Here is a 20762-nt window from a genome sequence, read left to right on the forward strand (position 1 = left end):
TTGCCATGCTGTATCTCTAAACTCTGAAGATTCAGAACATATCAAAGGTCGGGCATTCTGATGCAAATGTTTTCATTTCCGACAACCCAAAACCTTTTCACAGACTACAGCTGTTCTTCAGGGACAGCACTGGAAAGTGCCAGTAAAAGAATCACAAATCCTGATTCATGCTCCATGAAACCACTGCCACTCCCTTGCAGCAACAGTTCAGTAATTCTGATGAATTGTTTGAAAATGGGTTGCTGTTATGTAGCAATATCTCCCAAAACCTTGAGTGCACAAAATTCTCAGGCAATATTTTATAGCAGTATGTTGAACATATAGGCCAAAGGTCTAGGTTTCCACTGCAAGAACCCGAGGTACCTTGTACCTATTCCTCAAAGCAAGCAGAAATCTTGAACATCAAATTGTTAGGTCTGCATGTGTAAAAACTAGGCCAATCACCACCATGGAAATTGGGTCAGAGTAAGGTTTGGACTTTGCTGTGTTATTTACTGTCTTAAGTAAGCTTTCTTGCTGTTTTGGCAATGACCAGGTATCTAATTATCCATGCCATTTAATCTACATCTGTAGGCCTCTCCATCGGTCTTCAAACTCATGTTCATAGATTAGAGCAAGAACTTGCCCGTTTGGAGGTGGCACCCCTATTTCTCTCTCCCACACCTGGAGGACATTCATGACCAGTGACTCAGAAAAACAGATCATCCTCCACAGCATGCTGACTGTCATTATCGGAACAGGTGGCTTTGAATATTAAAGATCTCTTCTCCAGGGTCCAGAGGGGAATACATAGCCTTTTTGAAAAAGACAAAATGAGGTACTATCGCAACGTTTAGACAGGTACATGGATAGGATAGGTTTAGAGGGATATGGGCCAAATACAGGCAGGTGACACGAGTGTAGATGAGACAAGTTGGTCGGCGTGGGCAAGTTGGCCGAAGGGCCTGTTTCCACACTATATGACCCTATGAGGGGAAAGGGCAAGCAAAAAGTGCATGCATTCATAAAGAGATTCTAGGATGAAGGGGAAGCAGGATACGAGGAGGAGGGTTTATTGTGAGCTTATTGCTATCTTCTGCACTGTGACCAATCCAATAATTCAAAGTTTACTTGAGATATTAAGCAACACAGGGAAGTCTAAATACTACCTTGAGCTCACCATTTCCATGGAAGTGGTGGCTGAGCTTGTTTTTAAACTTGCAGTATCAATTCCGGGCCTCTGATCTTGTGGCATCAATTTACATCAATTGGCATCAAGTGTCTGTTGCAGCTGCTACCAATGATTTGATATTTTTCCAAAGTACACTGTACCCAAGTGACATGTCTGTAATAGTTGAACAGCAGGCAAGGTGTGAAAGCTGTGAGATGTGCATGAAGATGTGGTGTTGCATGCAAATGTTGAGCAGCAGTCATAATTGACAGAGGCTAGTGTTTATCAAGTAATGTAGGTTTATAAAGTGGAGCCATGGTGAGAGGTTAATAGTGCCAACCTAGAGGTGGGATTTAATTGCTATCTCCATAGACCTTGCTTTATATGCACAGTTCCTGAAAAGATTTCCATCACTGACTTGGGAGTTTTACTTCTGTCATTCAACATGAGTGGGATTTCTACCTGCTGCAATTTAACTACCTGGGTGACTTTCACAATTCCTGAACACAAAGGACATTTCTCATTCTCATCCACCAAGATCCAGGGCCACAATTCAAAATGCTTTCTATGTGCTGCTGCTCTATGTCCTTCAAGCCTTGCATCACAATGAGTACTTTCAGTTTGTGAGGTACAAGCATACCATTAGTCAGTATTAGCCAGTTTTAAAAGATGGTAACCAGTCAGAAAATTGCACACCGTTGATATGTACAGATGCAATTTAACCAGGTTCGATGCAACAATCATAATAATGAGATGCAAGCGTGCATTTTAAATATATTCTGCCAAGTCAAACAGGTCTGGTTAACCATGCTCATGATTCCAGCATTTATTCTTAAATTTGGGCGGCACGGTAGCGCAGCGGTAGAGTTGCTGCTTTACAGCGAATGCAGCGCCGGAGACTCAGGTTCGATCCTGACTACGGGTGCTGCACTGTAAGGAGTTTGTACGTTCTCCCCGTGACCTGCGTGGGTTTTTTCCGAGATCTTCGGTTTCCTCCCACATTCCAAAGACGTACAGGTATGTAGGTTAATTGGCTGGGTAAAATGTAAAAATTGTCCCTAGTGGGGTGTAGGATAGTGTTAATGTACGGGGATCGCTGGGCGGCACGGACTTGGTGGGCCGAAAAGGCCTGTTTCCGGCTGTATATATATGATATGATATGATATGATAGACCAAGTAGACCTGTTGGGCCCAAACCTTTCCTGCATTGGTGCAGCACGCTCTCCTCCCCCCTCCCCTCCTCCCCTCGTCCCCTCCCCTCTTCCCCCTCCTTCTCCCCCCCCTTCATCCCCCTCAAACCCCCCTTATCCCCCCCCCCCAGGAGATAGATTTAAACTTTAAAATGTGAATAACTTTAAATATATAACACTGACGATGGTGAGCAAGGTCGGCCTAAAATTGTCGTGCTATTGTGTACCGGTTTGGCTGTAGTTCAGGAACAAACAAACAAACAAACAAATGAGAGTTTTAGTAGATGCTCTTCAATTTCTCGCCCATATCTATCGAAAATCATTAAGAAAGCTTGCACAGAAGTGGCTCAGTGTTGTCAAGATATGGCAATGTGCCCACAGTTTCCTGACTTTGCTCAAATCTCAAACCATATAGGGGAATGCCAATGAAAAGGAAGATGCTGCCTGACCTGCTGAGTTACTCCAGCATTTTGTGAATAAATCGATTTGTACCAGCATCTGCAGTTATTTTCTTATACTACTGGTTGCTCCACTGCGATTTCTCTTCGAGGTATGTCCACTTTGAAGAAGTTCTCCTCCTCTCTTCGACGAGAGTTTAGCAACATGCTCTCTCGCTGCTCCCCCTCTGTGATTTCTCCTGCCCTCCTACTCTCTCCCTCTATCTTCCTGTCTCCACCTATATCCTTCCTTTGTCCCACCCCCGACATCAGTCTGAAGAAGGGTCTCGACCCGAAACGTCACCCATTCCTTCTCTCCCGAGATGCTGCCTGACCTGCTGAGTTACTCCAGCATTTTGTGAATAAGCCAATGAAAAGGAAATCATTTCCCTAATTAAGAAAGCCACAACCAATCTATTCTTCCCATAATGGAACTCTGCACATGGAACGTAACTTTTAAAAATAAGCAGAAGTAAATCCACCTAAATCCATAGCAATGAGTAGATGATAAGCATTAGTTAAAGTCCTAACATGCTGGTGTCCTAAAGCACTATATTATCCCCACATAAATATTAAAAGTAGAACTGATTCCATAACAAAATACTAGCCACAAAATTGTGTGAAAGATGCAAGATGCGAGTGAGGATAGGATAGAACAGACAAATGCTGGGCAAGAATCATAATAGGAAGAGGCTGTTAATAATCAGGTGATAGCAGAGACAAATGTGTGACATTACTGGTCTACTTTTAAATCTACTTATAAATATTTTTATTTGCAGGTTTACATTAACACCATTTTTATTCATCTGCACATTAGTATAAAATCAGCAATGCGAATTGGGAAGCGAATACACTTCGCGACTAAGACAAACTGAAGCCAAACATGTTAAGTCCACTTCCTCTGAAGTTTTCATTCACTTAGACTTCACTCAGCGTTGCATTCAATTTTGAAATTTCCTGGATGTTTCAATGGCAAGCTGAGCTCGACAAAAGCAATAATGGCAAAATGACTGCAGTTTACTTTCTGTACATCCCACTTCTGTTCTCATTGATAGGATAGGATTTTAATTTAATGTAGAAACGGTTATCTAATTGTGCAATCCACTTCACCTGCTGGCATCAATACTGCTGTAAGCAAAATATCAGTATTCATATTTCTATACATGTTTGTAAAATAAGCTCCTTGCTCAATTTAAAAGTGAATGAGTAGCCAGCCAGCCACTGGTGCTTTATAAAGGTCTTCTTAATGCAGGTGAGGAACTTGGCATGGAGTAGGGAGAGCTTAAGCAATACTCCTGCCAGTTGGTCCAATTGACTAAGCTAATCCTCACCATTGAAATTTGCAACAAGCATTTTTTTTTTAAAGATACGTTTGCAAGACAGATGTATATCTAGCCTGGGAATAAATTTATGACAACTTCAAAAGTGACTCTCATTTCTCATTAACATATGTCACTCTGCAAATGAAACAGTGGTTGATCAAATCATCTCTGAAAGTCCCAATATACTTGTGAATTTTTGATTCAACTCAACAAATGATCACTTCGATGCTGCAAGTGATCTCTTCTCTGGAGAGCATGTCAACTTTATTTATTGTTTTCATCTTCCAGTGACTGTAGCGTATAGAAATCCTGAAACCACACAAGTGATATCAAAGTATTGCAAAAAAGGCTTTCAAGAATAAATGAAAATAATCTCTGCAAAATAAAGTTAGGACTCTTCATGAAGGATACTCCACATAAATTACTTCCTTTACAATAATTTGATTGGAATTTTCTGGGCTGAAATTCGATGTCAAATGGAACCATTCCTTTCAAATCAAAGGAAATAAACATGCGCTTTAGCCTACTCCCTGCTCCATGCCGAGTTCCACGCCTGCATTACGAAGACCATTATGATCCCTGTGCCAAAGAAAACCAAGGTACCATTCCTTAATTACTTATCCAGTGGCTTTGACATCCACCATCATGAATTGCTTTGAGAAGACAGTCACAGCACACTTTAAATCTAGCCTCCCAGACAACCTTGATCCACTGCAGTTCATCTATCACCGCAACAGGTCCATGGCAGAAGCCATCTACCTGGCCCTTCACTCATCATTGGAATGTCTGGAAAATGAGGACACCTACTTCAGACAGCCACTTTTCGATTAAAGCTCATTCTTCAACTCCACAATCCCAATCAAACTCATCTCCAAACTCCTGGATCTAAGAATCAACACCCCACCCCCCTCCAACCTCAACTTTCTGACCAGCAGATCGCAATCAGTGAGCATAGGCTCAAAACATGCTACACGATAATCCTCAACCCAGGTGCCCAGAGGGAATGCATTCTCAGTCCCTTGCTATACTTCCTATTCACTCACGACTTTGCAGCCAATTTATGTTCAAACTTTATTCATAAGTTTACAGATGCTACCGCCGTAGTGGGCTAGATCTTGAGCAATATTAAGACAGAATACAGGAAGGGGATAAGAGAGTCATCAAGACAGCAAATTCTCCCTCAAAGTCAACAAGACGAAAGTGCTAGTTATTGACTTTAGCAAATGATGTGGTGTACAGAGCCCAATCGGCATCAATGGTCCTGCAGTGGAGATGGTCAAGTACTTCAGTTTCTTGGCATAAATATCCCCAACAATTAGTCCAGGAGCAACCACATTGAAGCTACAGCCAAGAAACCACACCTTCTCTCCAGAGATACTGCCTGGCCTGCTGAGTTACTCCAGCAGTTTGTGTCTACCTTCGATTTAAACCAGCATCTGCAGTTCTTTCCCACACAAAACACATCAACACCTCGATTTCCTCAGAAGTCGAAGGAAGTCCAGCATGTCTCCAATGCCTCTCACCGAGTCCTACAAATATAGGTGGAAAGCATCCCATCGAGATGCATCATGACTTAGGTTGGCAATTACTTTAGTTTAATTTAGATATATAGCGCGGAAACAGGCCCTTCGGCCCACCGAGTCCGCACCGACTAGCGATCCCCGCACATTAACACTATCCTTCACACACACTAGCGACAATTTACACATACACCAAGCCAATTAAACTACATACCTGTAGATCTTTGGAGTGTGGGAGGAAACAGAAGATCTGAGAAAATCCACTGGGAGAACGTACAAACTCCGTACAGACAGCACCCATAGTCGGGATCGAACCCAGGTCTCCGGCGCTGCAAGCACTGTAAGGCAGCAACTCTATGGCCACCACTCTGCCCAAGACCGTAGGAAATTGCAGAGTTGTGGATATAACCCAGTCCATCACACAAAAAGCCTCCCCCCAATGTTATTCGAGCACTTTGTGCAAACCAAATCTGCAGTTCCCTGTATCTGCACAATCAATTACTATTGTCACCCCATCACCTCCTCTCTCCCATCAGGCAGAGATGCAAATGATTGATAACACGTACCATTGTCGAGTTCCCGTTCCCGGTCAGTTGGTTGATAATATTCCTGCGTTCCTCATCTCCACACCACCAGATTCGGAAACAGCATCTTTTTCACTATAATCATACGATTGAATGTCCTCCCAAATCTCCCAACCCATCTCATTGCAGAGCTTGCACTTTTTTTTATTTGCACTTTCTCTGTAACAGTAATCCTATAATGCTGTGGCATTATATTCTGCACTCTGATATTGTTCTTCGCACTACCTGTGATACTCTTTGCACTACCTGTGATACTCGAGTATGGCTAAATTGTTCTCATGCACAACATGATTTGACTGCATAGCATGCAAACAAAGTTGCTCAAAGTATCCTGGTACGTGATAATAATAAACCAAAATTAATACTAATGATTCTTGAGCTCTGGTGGACCAAGTAGTCAAAGAAAGTGAAAAGTGCTGAAAATCTGAGCTTTGCATTAGGTGGACTTGGAACATAGCAGAAGACCACAAATGAATACATTGGAAGAAGCTATTAAAAAGGGCCACACTTAAACATGCAATATAGATGCTGGGGAAAGCAATCAGTGACCACATGTTTGAAAGAGACAAAGAAATCTTTAACATGCATTGTATGAAAAATCCCAGGTCAGGTAGAGGGACCCCAGACATGTATCCAGAGATTTTGAACATACCTCAGTTATTTGAATTTGCATCTCCATTCTGATCAGTTATTTGTGTTGACTTTTTAAGTAATACTTCAAAAAAACAAAATCTGTTTACATTTCAAACAAGACTCATGCCAAAAAGAACAGGTATCTTATCGACCAGGTCACTGGTATGCAACAACACCTTTATATCTTTGTCTGCTGTTGTTGACCGTCCTGATGAAATATTTAGTTTTTCCTGTTTTGTTTCAGATTTTCAGCATCAGAGTTTTGTTTATTTAGTATTGCATGTCCAAAATTAAGCTTTTTAAAAATTTGATTAAGTGGAACACAACTTATTAGCTGTTGAATTCTGAACAGCTACTGCATTTTGACTTTCAAATGATCTTCTAATCTTAAAGAGGTCATCAACACAACAAAGCACAACTGAAAGAGCAATTTCAGACATGACTTGCTCAACATCTGACCTTTTATATTTATGCACTTTTGAGCTTGGGTAACATTAACTAATTATATTACCATCATGTGGAAATCTTAAAAGAACCACACAAAAGATCAATCGTACTTTTTCTCTCCACAAATAATGGACGTATAAAAATATCAATTTATAAACTGCAAAATGATTTAGAATGCTGATTATGTAATCGTTTAGTAAATATTATATATATTATTGTATATGTTTGTCCAAAGTATACAAGCATTTCTTGTGTCACAAAAATTCTCAAAAGATCATTTCTTTATTTTCTGAAAATGGGCACTCAGGACAAATAACAGCACTTGATTGTACATCAGGCCTAAATAACTAACAACTAAGATTGGACTTACCCATCAACAAACCACCTGTCTGTGTTGATTCCAACAGTAGCTGAAGATCAGGATACATACAAGCCCCAACATACCTCATCATATCAGCAATAAAAAGATTAGAGTATCATCAGTCTGAAGAAGGGTCTCGACCCGAAACGTCACCCATTCCTTCTCTCCCGAGATGCTGCCTGACCTGCTGAGTTACTCCAGTATTTTGTGAATAAATACTTTCGATTTGTACCAGCATCTGCGATTATTTTCTTATAAGGAGTATCATTGACAGCTGTTCTTAGAAAGGTTCTTATGGAGGACCAAGAGTGATGCACCCAGAATGGTGCAATAGAAGAATATTATACATTTTACTACACAGGGCGAATTCCATCAATGGCAGGAGACTCTATATTGTGGTCTTTCCACATTGAGTTTTTACAGTGTTTGCACTAAGCTTTAGTGTACCCACAGCAAGTGATCATGAATCTTGCAGTATGCCTGTCACCAGCATTCAGCGTGGACAAATCCTTCCATTGAAAGGTCAACAGATTTCGGGCAGACCAAATCACAACTGTCATCTAGTTATTCATCTTCCACCCTCAATAATTATTTTGCCTCTGTATGTATCCCTGGGAACAGCTTGCAATGCGCAGAGGTCATGAGTACGTAACTGCCCTTTGAAAAATCTTTAAAAATAACAAACAACCTTTTCTAGACATCCATGACAATCACACATTGCAGAAGTTGGATGATGGTCTCATTCATCTTGCTATCGCCTCAAGGGCAATGGGTGGTAATAGCTGTATGAAGGATCTGATGGTGAAAATCTGCCTCATTACCAGCCAACTGAGGTCTTGCTGTCTATGTGAGGAATCTGGTAATAGGCCATTCGACCAAATTACCTGGGCAGCCTGCTCATGAAACCATCTGACACAATCCACTATCACAATCTTGGCAAGGCCTTGAGGACAATCCATGTAGACCACTTCCAAAAAGCTGCTGATCAGAATTACCAGTGTGAACCCTGTGGAAGCACATTTCAGTCTACTACTCAGAGCAGCCTTGAGATTAGATGGTCATGTTGGAGGAATCCACAGCAAACATTAAGGCTTGCTGGTTCTTTAGGTCTTGAAACTCTGATTCACATTAACCTCTTGAATGCAGAGGGTGCCACAAACAACTGAAGCAAGGAAGATAATCTGTTTTAGTCCCCGATCCTCAAATTGTATATTTCAGTTTGTAGCTTTTGTTTCTGTTTCGAAATAAATAGCAAGCATGTAATAAACACACAGGAGGCTTTTAATTCCCATTTGGGGAAGTCGATGTCATTTAAATGTCAGAAAATGCTCGTGAAAATAATTATCTTTTGATAATTTGCACATTTATCTAAAACACAAAATGCTGCAGGAACTCAGCGGGCCAAGCAGCATCTGTAGAAGAAAATGGACAGCCGGCATTTCGGGCCAGGATCCTTCTTCAGCCAGTCTTCAGCCACTGTGAAAAAAGGTCTAGACCCAAAATGCCTCTTAAGCATTTCCCTCCACAGATGCTGCCTGGGACACCAAGTCCCTCCAGCGGTTTATTTTTTGCTCAAGATTCCACCACCTGCAGTCTCTTGTGAATCCAATTTGCATATCACATTTCCTGAACACACGACAAGAACACATCTCACAGAATTTGAGAAAGTTCTTTTTTTTAAAATATCTATTGAAATTTCACAAATGATGCAAGCTCTTGATGGGTTGAGTGAATTATTTCTGCACTACAATGAGTTAGATCTCTTAAAAAATTGTTTAATTTTACTTTATTTGCCAGCAGCAACATAAATTCAGAAAAGTAAATGTTTGCCTTGAAAACATGAAACAATTGCAAGCAGAGACTAATCTTCTATCCATTTCAATAGCTACAAATTGCTCAATTGCATCAACGTTGTTTGCCCGATACATTTTCTGTTAGCGCCACAGACACAAAATCAGAGGAATGACATTGCATTCATGAAAAAGCTTAATGTGGCTACTGTGTGTGCGCGATAATGTCAATACAAATCCAAATGAGGGAGCAATTCTTAACCTAACCCACAGGGAACATCACAGATGAGGTTGAATTAACCTCCTGATTTTCATTCATCAGATTTTATTTTCCACTCAAGGTGAATAATCCAATCTTACCGGCGTCCCGGTAGGTCAGGTTACTGTTGCAGTTTTTAAGATTGCGGCTACATGGATCAGTCAGGTTAGGGCTACTGTTCGTAACATGCTTATGGTTTCTGCACGGTTGCTAAGGGAACAGAAGCTGTTTAACACCATTTTCTAGAATAAAGATGAAAGAGAAACAGCTGCTTTCAGTTACAAAAATTAGCACATTCTGAAACGCCTGTATACAAACAAGAGTTCTGTTAAAATTGTGTAGTTACCTTAAAATTCTGATAAATTTATGACAATTTGCATCTCTTCAAGATATACTGTTCATTTGAGTATCAATATAATTACTTCACAAATGGGACTTCAGTAGCTTTGGAGTTGATTGGACAGCAAAGAATGGTAGACCTGGAGTTTTCCCATTCTTTTCTTTTCCCTGGAAATGTGTGGCTGACAATGAAGAAAACTACACTGAAAAGACAACAGTTCAATTTATTGAGAAGAAGGAAAATCAGAAACATGGAGAATTTCCTCAATGCAATACAGACCATTCTGAAATGAATGGAAGATGTTGGGATGAAGGAGCACGAGATGCAAAGTTAGAGACGGAAAGAAAAGCAAACCTTTAAAATGGAAGTAAATGATTGTACACATCTCCCTCAGCAAAGATTGGTGCATAAATGTAATGATAAGGATTAAAGCTGCACAGTGAGCAACACAGATCAATGTATGAGATAGAAGGAACTGCAGATGCAGGTTTATTAAAAAAAACACAGTGCTGGAGTAACTCAGTGCATCAGGCAATATCCCCAGAGAACATGGATACGTATTATCCATGTTCTTTGGGGATTCTGCCTGACCTGCTGAGGTACTCCAGCACTTTATGACAGATCAATGTATATTAATTTTCAATTTGGGTATGATAGGTTGCCATAACACCACTGCCTTTGGTTTTGAAAAGACAAGAAAATCAGTGGTATCCATCTCTGTTTAAGTAGGCCACACATGAACAGCAGGGATAATCTCCCCCCCACCCTTTTTTTAAATTCACATCAGGAAAATAATAATGATGTGAACTAGCAACTGATGAAATGGGTGAAAGCAATAACAGATTGCATGATCCAAGCTTAATTATTGAGAAATGCAAGAGGTTTTTACAGATCATGGAAAGACATTATTACTTTTTTGGTATATCAGATGCAAAATTGATTGCAATATTAAGTATCTTGCACCAAACGGGAATCCTGACAGGTACTAAAGACAAACTTTTCTCCCAATACTGTATTGTGAATGTAACATCAGGTAACCAAATAGAAGGAATAGAATAGTTTGTATTTAACCATCAGATCCCCAATTCCAAAGACTGACCAATTATTTTTTAGAAAGTGGTTGCTGCCTTTCAGCCACTTCAATTAAATGAACATTGGCTTCATGAAAAAGCTGTACGAAAAATAGAAAACAGATCAGAGATGAACTGTGTTACCGAGAATTCCTATTGATTGATTGATTGATTAAAAGATACAGCATGGAAACAGGCTCTTCAGTCCACGGTGTCCACGCCAACCATCAATCGTCCATTCACTCTAGTTCTTTGTCATCACACTTTTGCCCCACTCCCTACACACCAGGGACAAGTTACAGGCCAATTAACCTACAAACCTGCACATCTTTGGATGTGGGTGGAAACTGGAGCACCCAGAGGAAACCTGGTCACAGGGAGAATATGCAAACTCCACACAGGCAGCAACTGAGGTAAGGATCGAATCAGTCTCTGGTGCTGTGAGAGAGCAGCTCTGCCAGCTGTGCCACTGTGAAGTGCACTGATCCAGTTACTTGATTAGGAACTGTGGATGAACGAGATAAGAGGACAAAAGGTACAGATTTGTTCTTGTGCACATTGCAATATTACAACATGGAGAGTACAACCGATATATTATAAAAATGTGGCATCGGATGAATTAAAGAAAGCAACATATCTAAACTTAAGACATGAGAGACTTCAGATTGTGGAATCTTGAACAAAACACAGACTACTGGAAGAACTCGGTGGTCAGGCAGCATCTGTGAAGGGAATGGACAAGCAACGTTTCATTCTGACACCCTTCTTCAGGCTGATTCAGGGCCCTGACCTGAAATGGTGCCTGTCTGTTCCCTCCCAGATGCTGCGTGACCCACTGAGTTCCTCCCGCAGTTTGTTTTTTCCTAAATCTCAATTTAAATTGGGACTAACAATGAAATCAGGAATACCCATGCAAGTTCAGACAATTCACAAGAGATAACATTATAAAAGTGTAATTTCTGGTTAATTAATGCAAATATTCATTTCCCCATTTCCTTGCTTGTTGAGAGGTGTTTTCTCTGGTATGAAACCGCTGGTGAAGGGGCACAAACATTCCATACAACAGGTCATAATGTAAAGTCATCAATGTCACCAGAAATCTCGTGATGAGATAGATGTAGAAATTCTAAAATAACTCTGTATCCATTTGGTAACTTCAGTAAATATGAAAATGAAGTGGGAATACCTCATTAATTCACGGGAATTAGAAGAATTAGCATTCATTAAACATTGTAAGAATTCTAAAACACCCAGGTGGATTAATGCACTCTTTCTTTTTCCCCATCTCCCATGACCTTTGGCAAATAGAGAAAGATACTAAATTACCATCTTGTCACAAAGCTACATTTGCTAATGTGCATTTGAACTTGGAAAGACGATTTCCTCCTCAATTATTGCATTAAATTACTTAAAGAGAAACATTCCTTCTCGACCAGTAATATTCGCTAGGTCTGGTGAGTTGGGAGCGCTGATCTGCAACCTAACTTCCATTCCACACAGTGGGTGGGCACTGTCTTTCCATGTGTTTACTGCTGATGATCAAAGCTAATATTTCTCCAAAGCACATTCCACTAAGCTCAACTGTTCCCTATATGAGACAAATATCTCTTCCCATTCGAGGTTCCTCATACCCAAGTGAGCTACTGAGCAGAAACAGAGTCTCTCTGAGAAAAAAGACAATCCAATACCAAATTCCATTGGGTATCCTGACAACTGTTAAAGATCAGCCATTGGATGGATGGTAAACCAGCCAATATCTCTTCACAGCTGCAGGGATTGTGGTTTATCGGTATGGATCAGGAGAATTGCTTAAAACAGGGAAGAGAGTCTACTTCCCTCTCATGGTGTCCTGGATCACCAACTACCTGACTGGCCGACCACAATATGTCAGGCTACAGAACTGTGTCTTGGACATGGTAGTGAGCAACACAGGGGCCCCACAAGGAGCGGTCCTCTCTCTCTTTCTGTTCACCATCTACACCTTAGACTTCAGATATAACTCCTGCCACCTGCAGAAGCTTTCAGATGACTGCAATTGTTGGTTGCATCAATGAGGGGGGGGGGGGGGGGGGGGGGAGGGAGCTGAATACAAAGGTGTAGTCAACGACTTTGTTGAGTGGTGTTGGTTGAATCACCTGCAGCTCAACACCGACAAGACTAAGGAGTTAGTGGTGGACTTTAGGAAGAGGGGAACGCCCCTGTTCCCTGTCTCCGTCACGTATGCGACCTCACATGGTCACTCACATGACCAGTCATATATGACCTCTTACCCTAAACAAACATTGTCAGCATAACATATAAAAATTTCACTTGATAAACCTTGACATATATAAGTCATATATCCAGTACAAAACAATATACCTGTAATGTTTTCAGAATTAGAAGAGATGTATTCCACAATTTTTCACATTTTTTGGTCACACACGTGACTAAGAATGTATTTTATGACTGTTGGCTGATCAATTTCCCTCCTGGGATAAATAAAGTTCCATTGTATCATATCGTACAAATGAATGAATAGCATTAAAAAAGCTGAGCTGCGCATGCATACATTTTATTGACAACTAGACCAAGTGGATCCGTTGGGCCCAAACCTCTCCTGCATTGGTGCAGCACCCTCTCCTCTCCTCTCTCCTCGCCCCACCCCTCTCCTCTTCCCCCCTCCTCTCACCTCCCCCTCTCCTCCCCTCCCTCCCTCTTCCCTCCCTAGGAGATAGATTTAAACTTTAAAATGTGATTAACTTTAAAAATATAACACCGATTTCAAAGAAACCTCCCATTAACACCAAAGGGACGACGGTGAGTAAGGTGGGCCTAAAATTGTTGCGCTATCGTGTACTGTTTTGGCTGTAGTTCAGAAACAAACAGAGTTTTAGTATAGAGATAACAAACAGAAAATGTATGCTCTTGTGGAGTGAAACATGCTCTATTTGCACAAACGTTGCTTTGAGCATAAATAGTCAATTCAGAAACATTCCCACAAGGGAATATAGAGCCGACCATTAATATTTGCATCTCAAAAGCATCCACAACTATTGCGCTGATGTGTGGAAACAACTCTTTATTTACTATCCCTTATTTGTATATTTGCTGAACATAAGTGATTTTTAAAAAGATGTGCCAACAGTAATTAGAATATACAACATCAACGAAAGGAACAAAACTAAGATTTGTTGCAAAAGTGGCTACAGTAACACAAATGAAGCAAAGATATAAACAAACACAAGAAGTTTTTGTCAATGGTATAAACATCAGTCTACAATGAAACTCTTCATGGGATAAACAATAGACTGAGGAAGAAAATAAAACCCTTACATCTGAACTTTATATAACAGTATTGACAGTTTTTATGATTTGTAATGATACTGACTACAAGTACAGAAAATAGTTGATTGATGAGGATCTGCTCCTTTAAGACAGGAAATATGTTTTGTCAAGGCTAAGAATGTTCTGTATGTTGGGATTGCTTTGTTTGAATCAGATGCAATGAAAAGTGCTTCTGAAGGTTGATTCCTGGGAGAAGGGGTTTGACATTTGAAAAAAGACTGAGCAGGTTGGACCCATTCTGATTGGAGTTTAGGCAATTGTATTGAAACATTTAAGATTCTGAGAGAAATTGACAGGTTGGGTGTTGAGAAGTTGTTTCTCCTTGTGGAGGTGTCAGATACAAGGATACTGTCAGATACAAGGATACTGTCAGATACAGTTTCAGAGAAGTCACCCATTTATGTCGAAGACAAGGAGACAGATTTTTTCTCTGACAAATATGACTCTTTAGAATTATTTTGCCAGAGACCCACTGAATAGATTCAAGGTGGATACTGACAGATTGTTGAACTATGATTGAATCAGAAGGTACAGGGAGAGAGCGGAAAAGTGATGTTGAGCCCAAGATTGGATCAGTCATGATCTAGATGAGTTGCAGAGCCGGGATCAATTGGCCTAAGCATTCATTTTATATTCTTATGGTAGACATATCCTCTGTTATATGTCCTTCTCAAATGAAATGATGAATCATCGCTATCCACTAATCTCATATGATCATCCTCCACCTTCTTAGTTAATTAGTTGCCATGCACTTTAATGGTATGAAATCATTAAATATAATCATTTAATTAAAAATCATTTAGACAAGTACATGGATAGGACAGGTTTAGAGGGATATGAGCCAAGCACAGGCAGATGGAACTAGTGCAGATGGGACATGTTGGTCAGTGTGGGTAAGTTGGGCAGAAGGGCCTGTTTCCATGCTGAATGACTTCATGTATGAATTCCGTAAATATTCATTAACAAATGATAATAAAACTGCACTGCCTATCTCATCAAAAGTTTTCTTTAATATATTAGATCCATACTTTGCTAGTAAATTCTGGTGATTTTAAACACAGCACTATTGCCATTTAACTACTGGCAAATCAAGGACTACCATCTATTCAGAGAAAAATGCAAAAATCCTAAATTTGTTCATTGGTAGATGGCATCATGTCTGTCATGATAATCTGTGACTGAACTCTCCAGACAAACTTGGCACAAGATTTATAATCCCATAAACATCAGAGGAATTTGTAAGAAAGTAGGGAAGAAAGGAAAGAGGTACAGTTTTTTTTCCCACTGTGCTTTGGTCTTAATTATCTAAAATTCATCTTTTATTGTCAGCTGATTTTATTTTATTTAAAAATCACTCATTTGAATAATTCCGTTATTTTTTAAACATTCAGGAGCACAAATGACATATCTTCAACGCTAGCAGGGGGAAAGAGGCATGGCTTTTCTAGTCGACAAAGGCTTTCAGGCCACGTTGATGTTTATGCATTTACATGAACTCATTGAGGTCCTCCCCTATTCTGGGTTCACTTCTGCAGTACGGGGTACTTCAGCCATCATAGGCTCTCCTCATCGAGATCAGGTAAATGCAGCAATTGCAAGCAGCTGACCCATTACAACAAAAAATCACACATGACAATGGAATATACTTTCACCCTAAAGACCTGGGCAGTATTCAGGTGCACGGAGCCCCAGCCATGTCACTCACTTATAACTCCAGGTTACTCATTGCAAAGGCAGCAAAGATAAAAAGCTGACCTATTATATGTCAGCAGTATGTAGTATCCCATTTCCCTCATAGACCTTCCTTATTTTGCTCCCAAGAACTAGCCCAAGATATACTTCACTCTTCTCAGTCATAAACATATCGGGAAGAATAAAAGCTAAAATTTTATAATGTTCTCCCCCGTAATCCTTGCCCTGCAACTGTAATGTAACACATCAGTATTATGTTTTACATCTGTGACAATAATGAAGAGGGGTTGATAAATATTGACCTTCAGAATTCTACTAATATGCATGTTCCATAGTTACAAGTCATGAAATATAAAGGGGTAAACTAGCAATTGAGATGAATAATCTTGCACAGATCCTATCTTTTTTCCCTAGAACAGAGTCTGGGATTGAGATATATGTGCTCTGTATTTATTTCTCATTTTTGTTTTAAAAATCAGTACATGAACGATGTTTAGAGTCAATCAAAATCAATTGCTTTAATTTCTGGCTAGCATACTTGATGGTACCTCCATTGATTTAAGCCAACTCAATGTCAACAGAATGTCAGAATCCTTGATGGGTTAAATTAAGAAATTGCTGTTTAAGGTCATTAATAAAACCGGCGATGTGAGGGAAAATGCAGAACAGACGACCATAATCTGAAAATTCAGGAGATAATCTGGAGACACGTCAGTTGTAGACTCTCTTGAAAGGTTAGCCCAATTGAAGCCTTCAAAACAATGTCCTAAGAAATTTTATTACATAAGCATATCAAAAGATGAGGAACAATAGTGGGTAAAAGGAGTTGAAGTGCAGATTAGCAGGGCTCTAATTCGATGTTAGAAGACTTTGAAGATGCTAAACAGTCAAGTATTATTCTTATGTTCCAATTACTACTCAGAAGTGAGATTGGAAATAGAATACCCAGCCTGGAAGCACCGATTCCTGGTGCAAATTCATCCATTTTAGTGTAGAAGCTATTTTCTCAGGAAAATAAAACTTTGACAGTATTATGATTGAAATTATTTCCCCTCTTTCATCTCAATAGAATATTATTAATTCACACAGCTGTCTTAGCTCAGTGGCAGTACAAGACACTGTACCAATCAAATCTGTCTTCCTTTGCACAAATCTTCATGAGGATGGAGGGATGCAAAAGGTTTCCTTGAAAACATGAACACTTTCTTCAGTAGCCTCAAAATGTTGTTGCACACTATCCATGAGATGTCTTTTCCCTGGGATATATGCTAATGGTTGACGAGAAACGCTTTTCATTCTTTATATCTTGCTGTTGCCATGTTATTTCAATCTATAAACACGTGTATTTCCAGCTTAATGATTTGCTTTATCTGCAGGTATTTGCACCTACACTGAAATTAATACAATCAAATAATAATGGGTGCTATTTCACCATTATATTTGTGCAAGCAGATCTTTTTTCAAAGAAGTACATGGCCTGAATATCAATTGCCCTACACAGCCAAATGTGTTGCTCTGGTTTTATTTAAGATGCTCAAATGCATCCTCCTGTCAAATCGTTACTTCACCCAACCTTGACCTGGTTTGCCAACTGTTTATATTTAAAGTGAAAACTAAACAAAAATAAAAGCAGACTCAAGGCTACTAAAATCTTGGAAGCATTTAAAAAATAAAATGTCTATTCCTACTGATATCCTATGGAGTATGAGGACAACGCTGTAGTGAACTGATGCAGTGCATTGCCATAGAAATAAAACATAAATTCTTTGATTTATCTCCAAATCTATTCTGAATGCATCAGCACGGATTCTATGCATATTTAGTTCCAACCGAAGTATTGTTGAGGATGTGAACTAAGTTAATAACATGCACGCGTTCTTAGTGTTCATGCATGCAATGTCAGACAAATTATACAGTCAAGGGGACATTGAATTCTTCCACAAAACTATTCCATGTACTTCAGGCACAAATTAGTATTTGCCGCATTACTTATTAGTAGGATACAAGGTCATCATGCATGTTCTATGTCTTCAATAAACCGCAAGTCCCTCAGTGACAGGCGTTGTCTTGAGAGGAACAGAGACGGAGACACTTCATAACATAGACATAACTCTGTATGTCAACCCTTTCTGTTTCTGTTTCTGTTGTCTACTGCTCAACCGCCAACAGCTGGGCTATCTCGTGCCGTTGTCTTTACCGGGATCGGGCAAAATGTGGTGATGCATCAACGGTTTATTTCCTTAGAGTGGTTATGTGTCAATTTATGTTTACATTAACAGCATCTTACCCAGTCTTCGAAGTGCCTGCTGCCATTCTGCAATAGATCCTCGAACTGAATGGTACAGTTGGCCACAAAATCGTCGTAACCGATGGGCGCATCGTGGAAGACGGCCAGCTCGATTTTCCTGCCGTTGCACACATCGGTAACGAAGTCGTCGTTCCAGGCGGGGCTGTTGGTCTTTTGCTTGGTGGTCGTTTGGCCGATCCGCGAGTCGTCAACATTGACCGCTATGTAAGGGTCGAGCAGGAAAGTCTGGGGCCTGGAACCCACTGCGTGTCTCAGCGACCACGGGGTGGGCTTCAAGTCGACAGCCTCTCTGATCCTGAGCTTCAGCAGCCCGTTGAAGACGACCATCGCTCCGCTGTGCGGAGAGGGGGAGGGGGAGGGGAGGGGAGGGGACGAGGAGACGAGCTCGCCCGCCCGCCAGGCGCTGCCGTCCGAGTCCGCCGCCGCCTCCCTGCCCTCCCGCTCTCGACCCGCCGCTGCTTTTCCCCAGGAAGGCGGAGAAGGGAGAAAGAGGAAAATAAACTATCCTTGGTATGGAAGGAGACTGTCGACCCTCCGGCGGCTAGTTTCTCTGACGCCGGAGCTGCGGCACAACTTGACCCCAGGAGGGCAAAAAACAACAACAAAAAACTCTCCTGCCCCTTCAAACTCCTCGCTCAAATCCTTGGAGGGGAACAGGGAGGGCGAGGGGAGGTCGGAGGAAGGAGGTGGGGATAAAAGTGGGCAAAGAAGAGAGAATTTTTTCAAACTTTTTTGTAACCTCCGACAAATCGTCCAGGTTAAAAGGGAATGAATCAGTGTTCTTGTGCTGCTCATCTAGCGGTCCGCATATCGTCTCTTCCCCCTTTCGTCTCTCCGAGATCTGATCCACACACGGCTGCACTCTGCACAAGGGGGTTACATGCAGGAAATCGACTTTTTGGGGTTTTGTATCCAGACAAATTGGAGGATTTTTGTTATACAAATATGATTACACCGAGTGATGGGGAGGGGGCAGAGAGCAATATGATTATCGCTACTAACTGCTTTCTTTTTTGTTGTTTTTGGTTGCTGGCTGCTGTTGGCAACTCGCGGGACCAAACTGCTGAGACTGTTGTTGGTGGCTGCGGTGATTTCCTACTCCCTCTCTCTCGCTTTCCCTCCTCCTCTGTTAGGCTTGATGCAGGAAATGCGCAAAAGACGTCAGAAAGTCTTCCCGGGCTCAGCAGAGTGCTGTCGGCACAGTCCAGCTATTAAACATCGCCAAGGAATCGTGCCTTCCAACTCAACAATATTCGCAAACCAACAAAATTGGACGGACCCTCGATTTGAATCGTGTTATCCTTGTCGCGGGTTAGCGGTGCGTTTTCAGACCATCGTTGTGCAAAGACATTCATTTCAGTGAATGAACGCGGGTTGTACGCTCAATATATACGTGGTGCAAGCGATGGTAATCAACTAGATTTACACCCATTTACGTGTTTAACGAGTTGGATCAAGCTCCGTACAACTACTTAATACTTTCACCAGATTTTGTCACAAGATTTTGAGAACACGGAAGAAATATTTTTAGCTTTTGGAATTCCGAAATACCATTTCAACTTCCCGGATAGGACACGTACATGATCCATTTCATTTATAACATCTGCATTAAACACATTTGTACCATCTCATATCCACAGTAACAGTGGGTTTCTTAATTCACAGACTTGCTAAAGTAAAACCAAACATTGTATTCCTGATTTTTTTTAATGTGTTGGAGCCGGCATGTTTATTGCCATCCTCAAGCGATAGAACTGGACAGATATTTTGTGCACGTTTTTGTGGGATTTCACATCCTCATGGCAGGAAGGAAGTCAACTCAAACGGTTGGAAATGCAGCTGATTCACAAACTCCGGTATTCCGTGCCCTAATTGTGAAAGTTTAAGAGCCATATGTTTCAAAAGTTGTACACTTCAAATACATTTTATACTGTACGTACTAAACTGGCCAATCCCAGATATCGTAAAGTATACATATTTAACTTTAATTCATAATGATATTGTTGTTTTAATTCTATCTTCTATTGCCACCGCTGCCACGATTCATCAACCAATCAGGACTGTGTTCAAACGTGACTGCGACGACAGTAAATGATGGCTGTGAACACTGCATTCGCGTCGACTCGCATCGTCACACTTTATTTCCTCCTTGTGAAGGGGCACGTTTCGTTTTATAAAACGTATTTTCACCGATACTATGACTGAATTCAGGAAGTCACTGCGTGGGGAATTGCAAGAAAAATAACGGTCTCTTTTACAGTTCTTCGCACAGCTCACTGATACCTCAGCGGGTCAAGCAGCATCTCTGGAGAACATAGGTGACGTTTCGGGT

The 20762-nt window shown here is 40.8% G+C and overlaps 1 protein-coding gene across 1 annotated transcript in view; it reads right to left on the reverse strand.

The window, feature by feature from the left end:
- The window catches only part of prkcea (protein kinase C, epsilon a), a 426235-nt gene extending 406436 nt beyond the window's left edge, over window positions 1–19799 (reverse strand). Inside the window, exon 1 of the mRNA XM_078405002.1 lies at window positions 18410–19799. Within this exon, the coding sequence (XP_078261128.1) occupies window positions 18410–18757 (348 nt within the window). The 5' untranslated portion in view covers window positions 18758–19799. The remainder of the gene's footprint in view (window positions 1–18409) is intronic.
- Window positions 19800–20762: the final 963 nt, after the last annotated feature.

This window comes from Rhinoraja longicauda, chromosome 9, assembly GCF_053455715.1.
Source record: "Rhinoraja longicauda isolate Sanriku21f chromosome 9, sRhiLon1.1, whole genome shotgun sequence".
In the NCBI taxonomy this organism is placed as follows: Eukaryota; Metazoa; Chordata; class Chondrichthyes; order Rajiformes; family Arhynchobatidae; genus Rhinoraja; species Rhinoraja longicauda.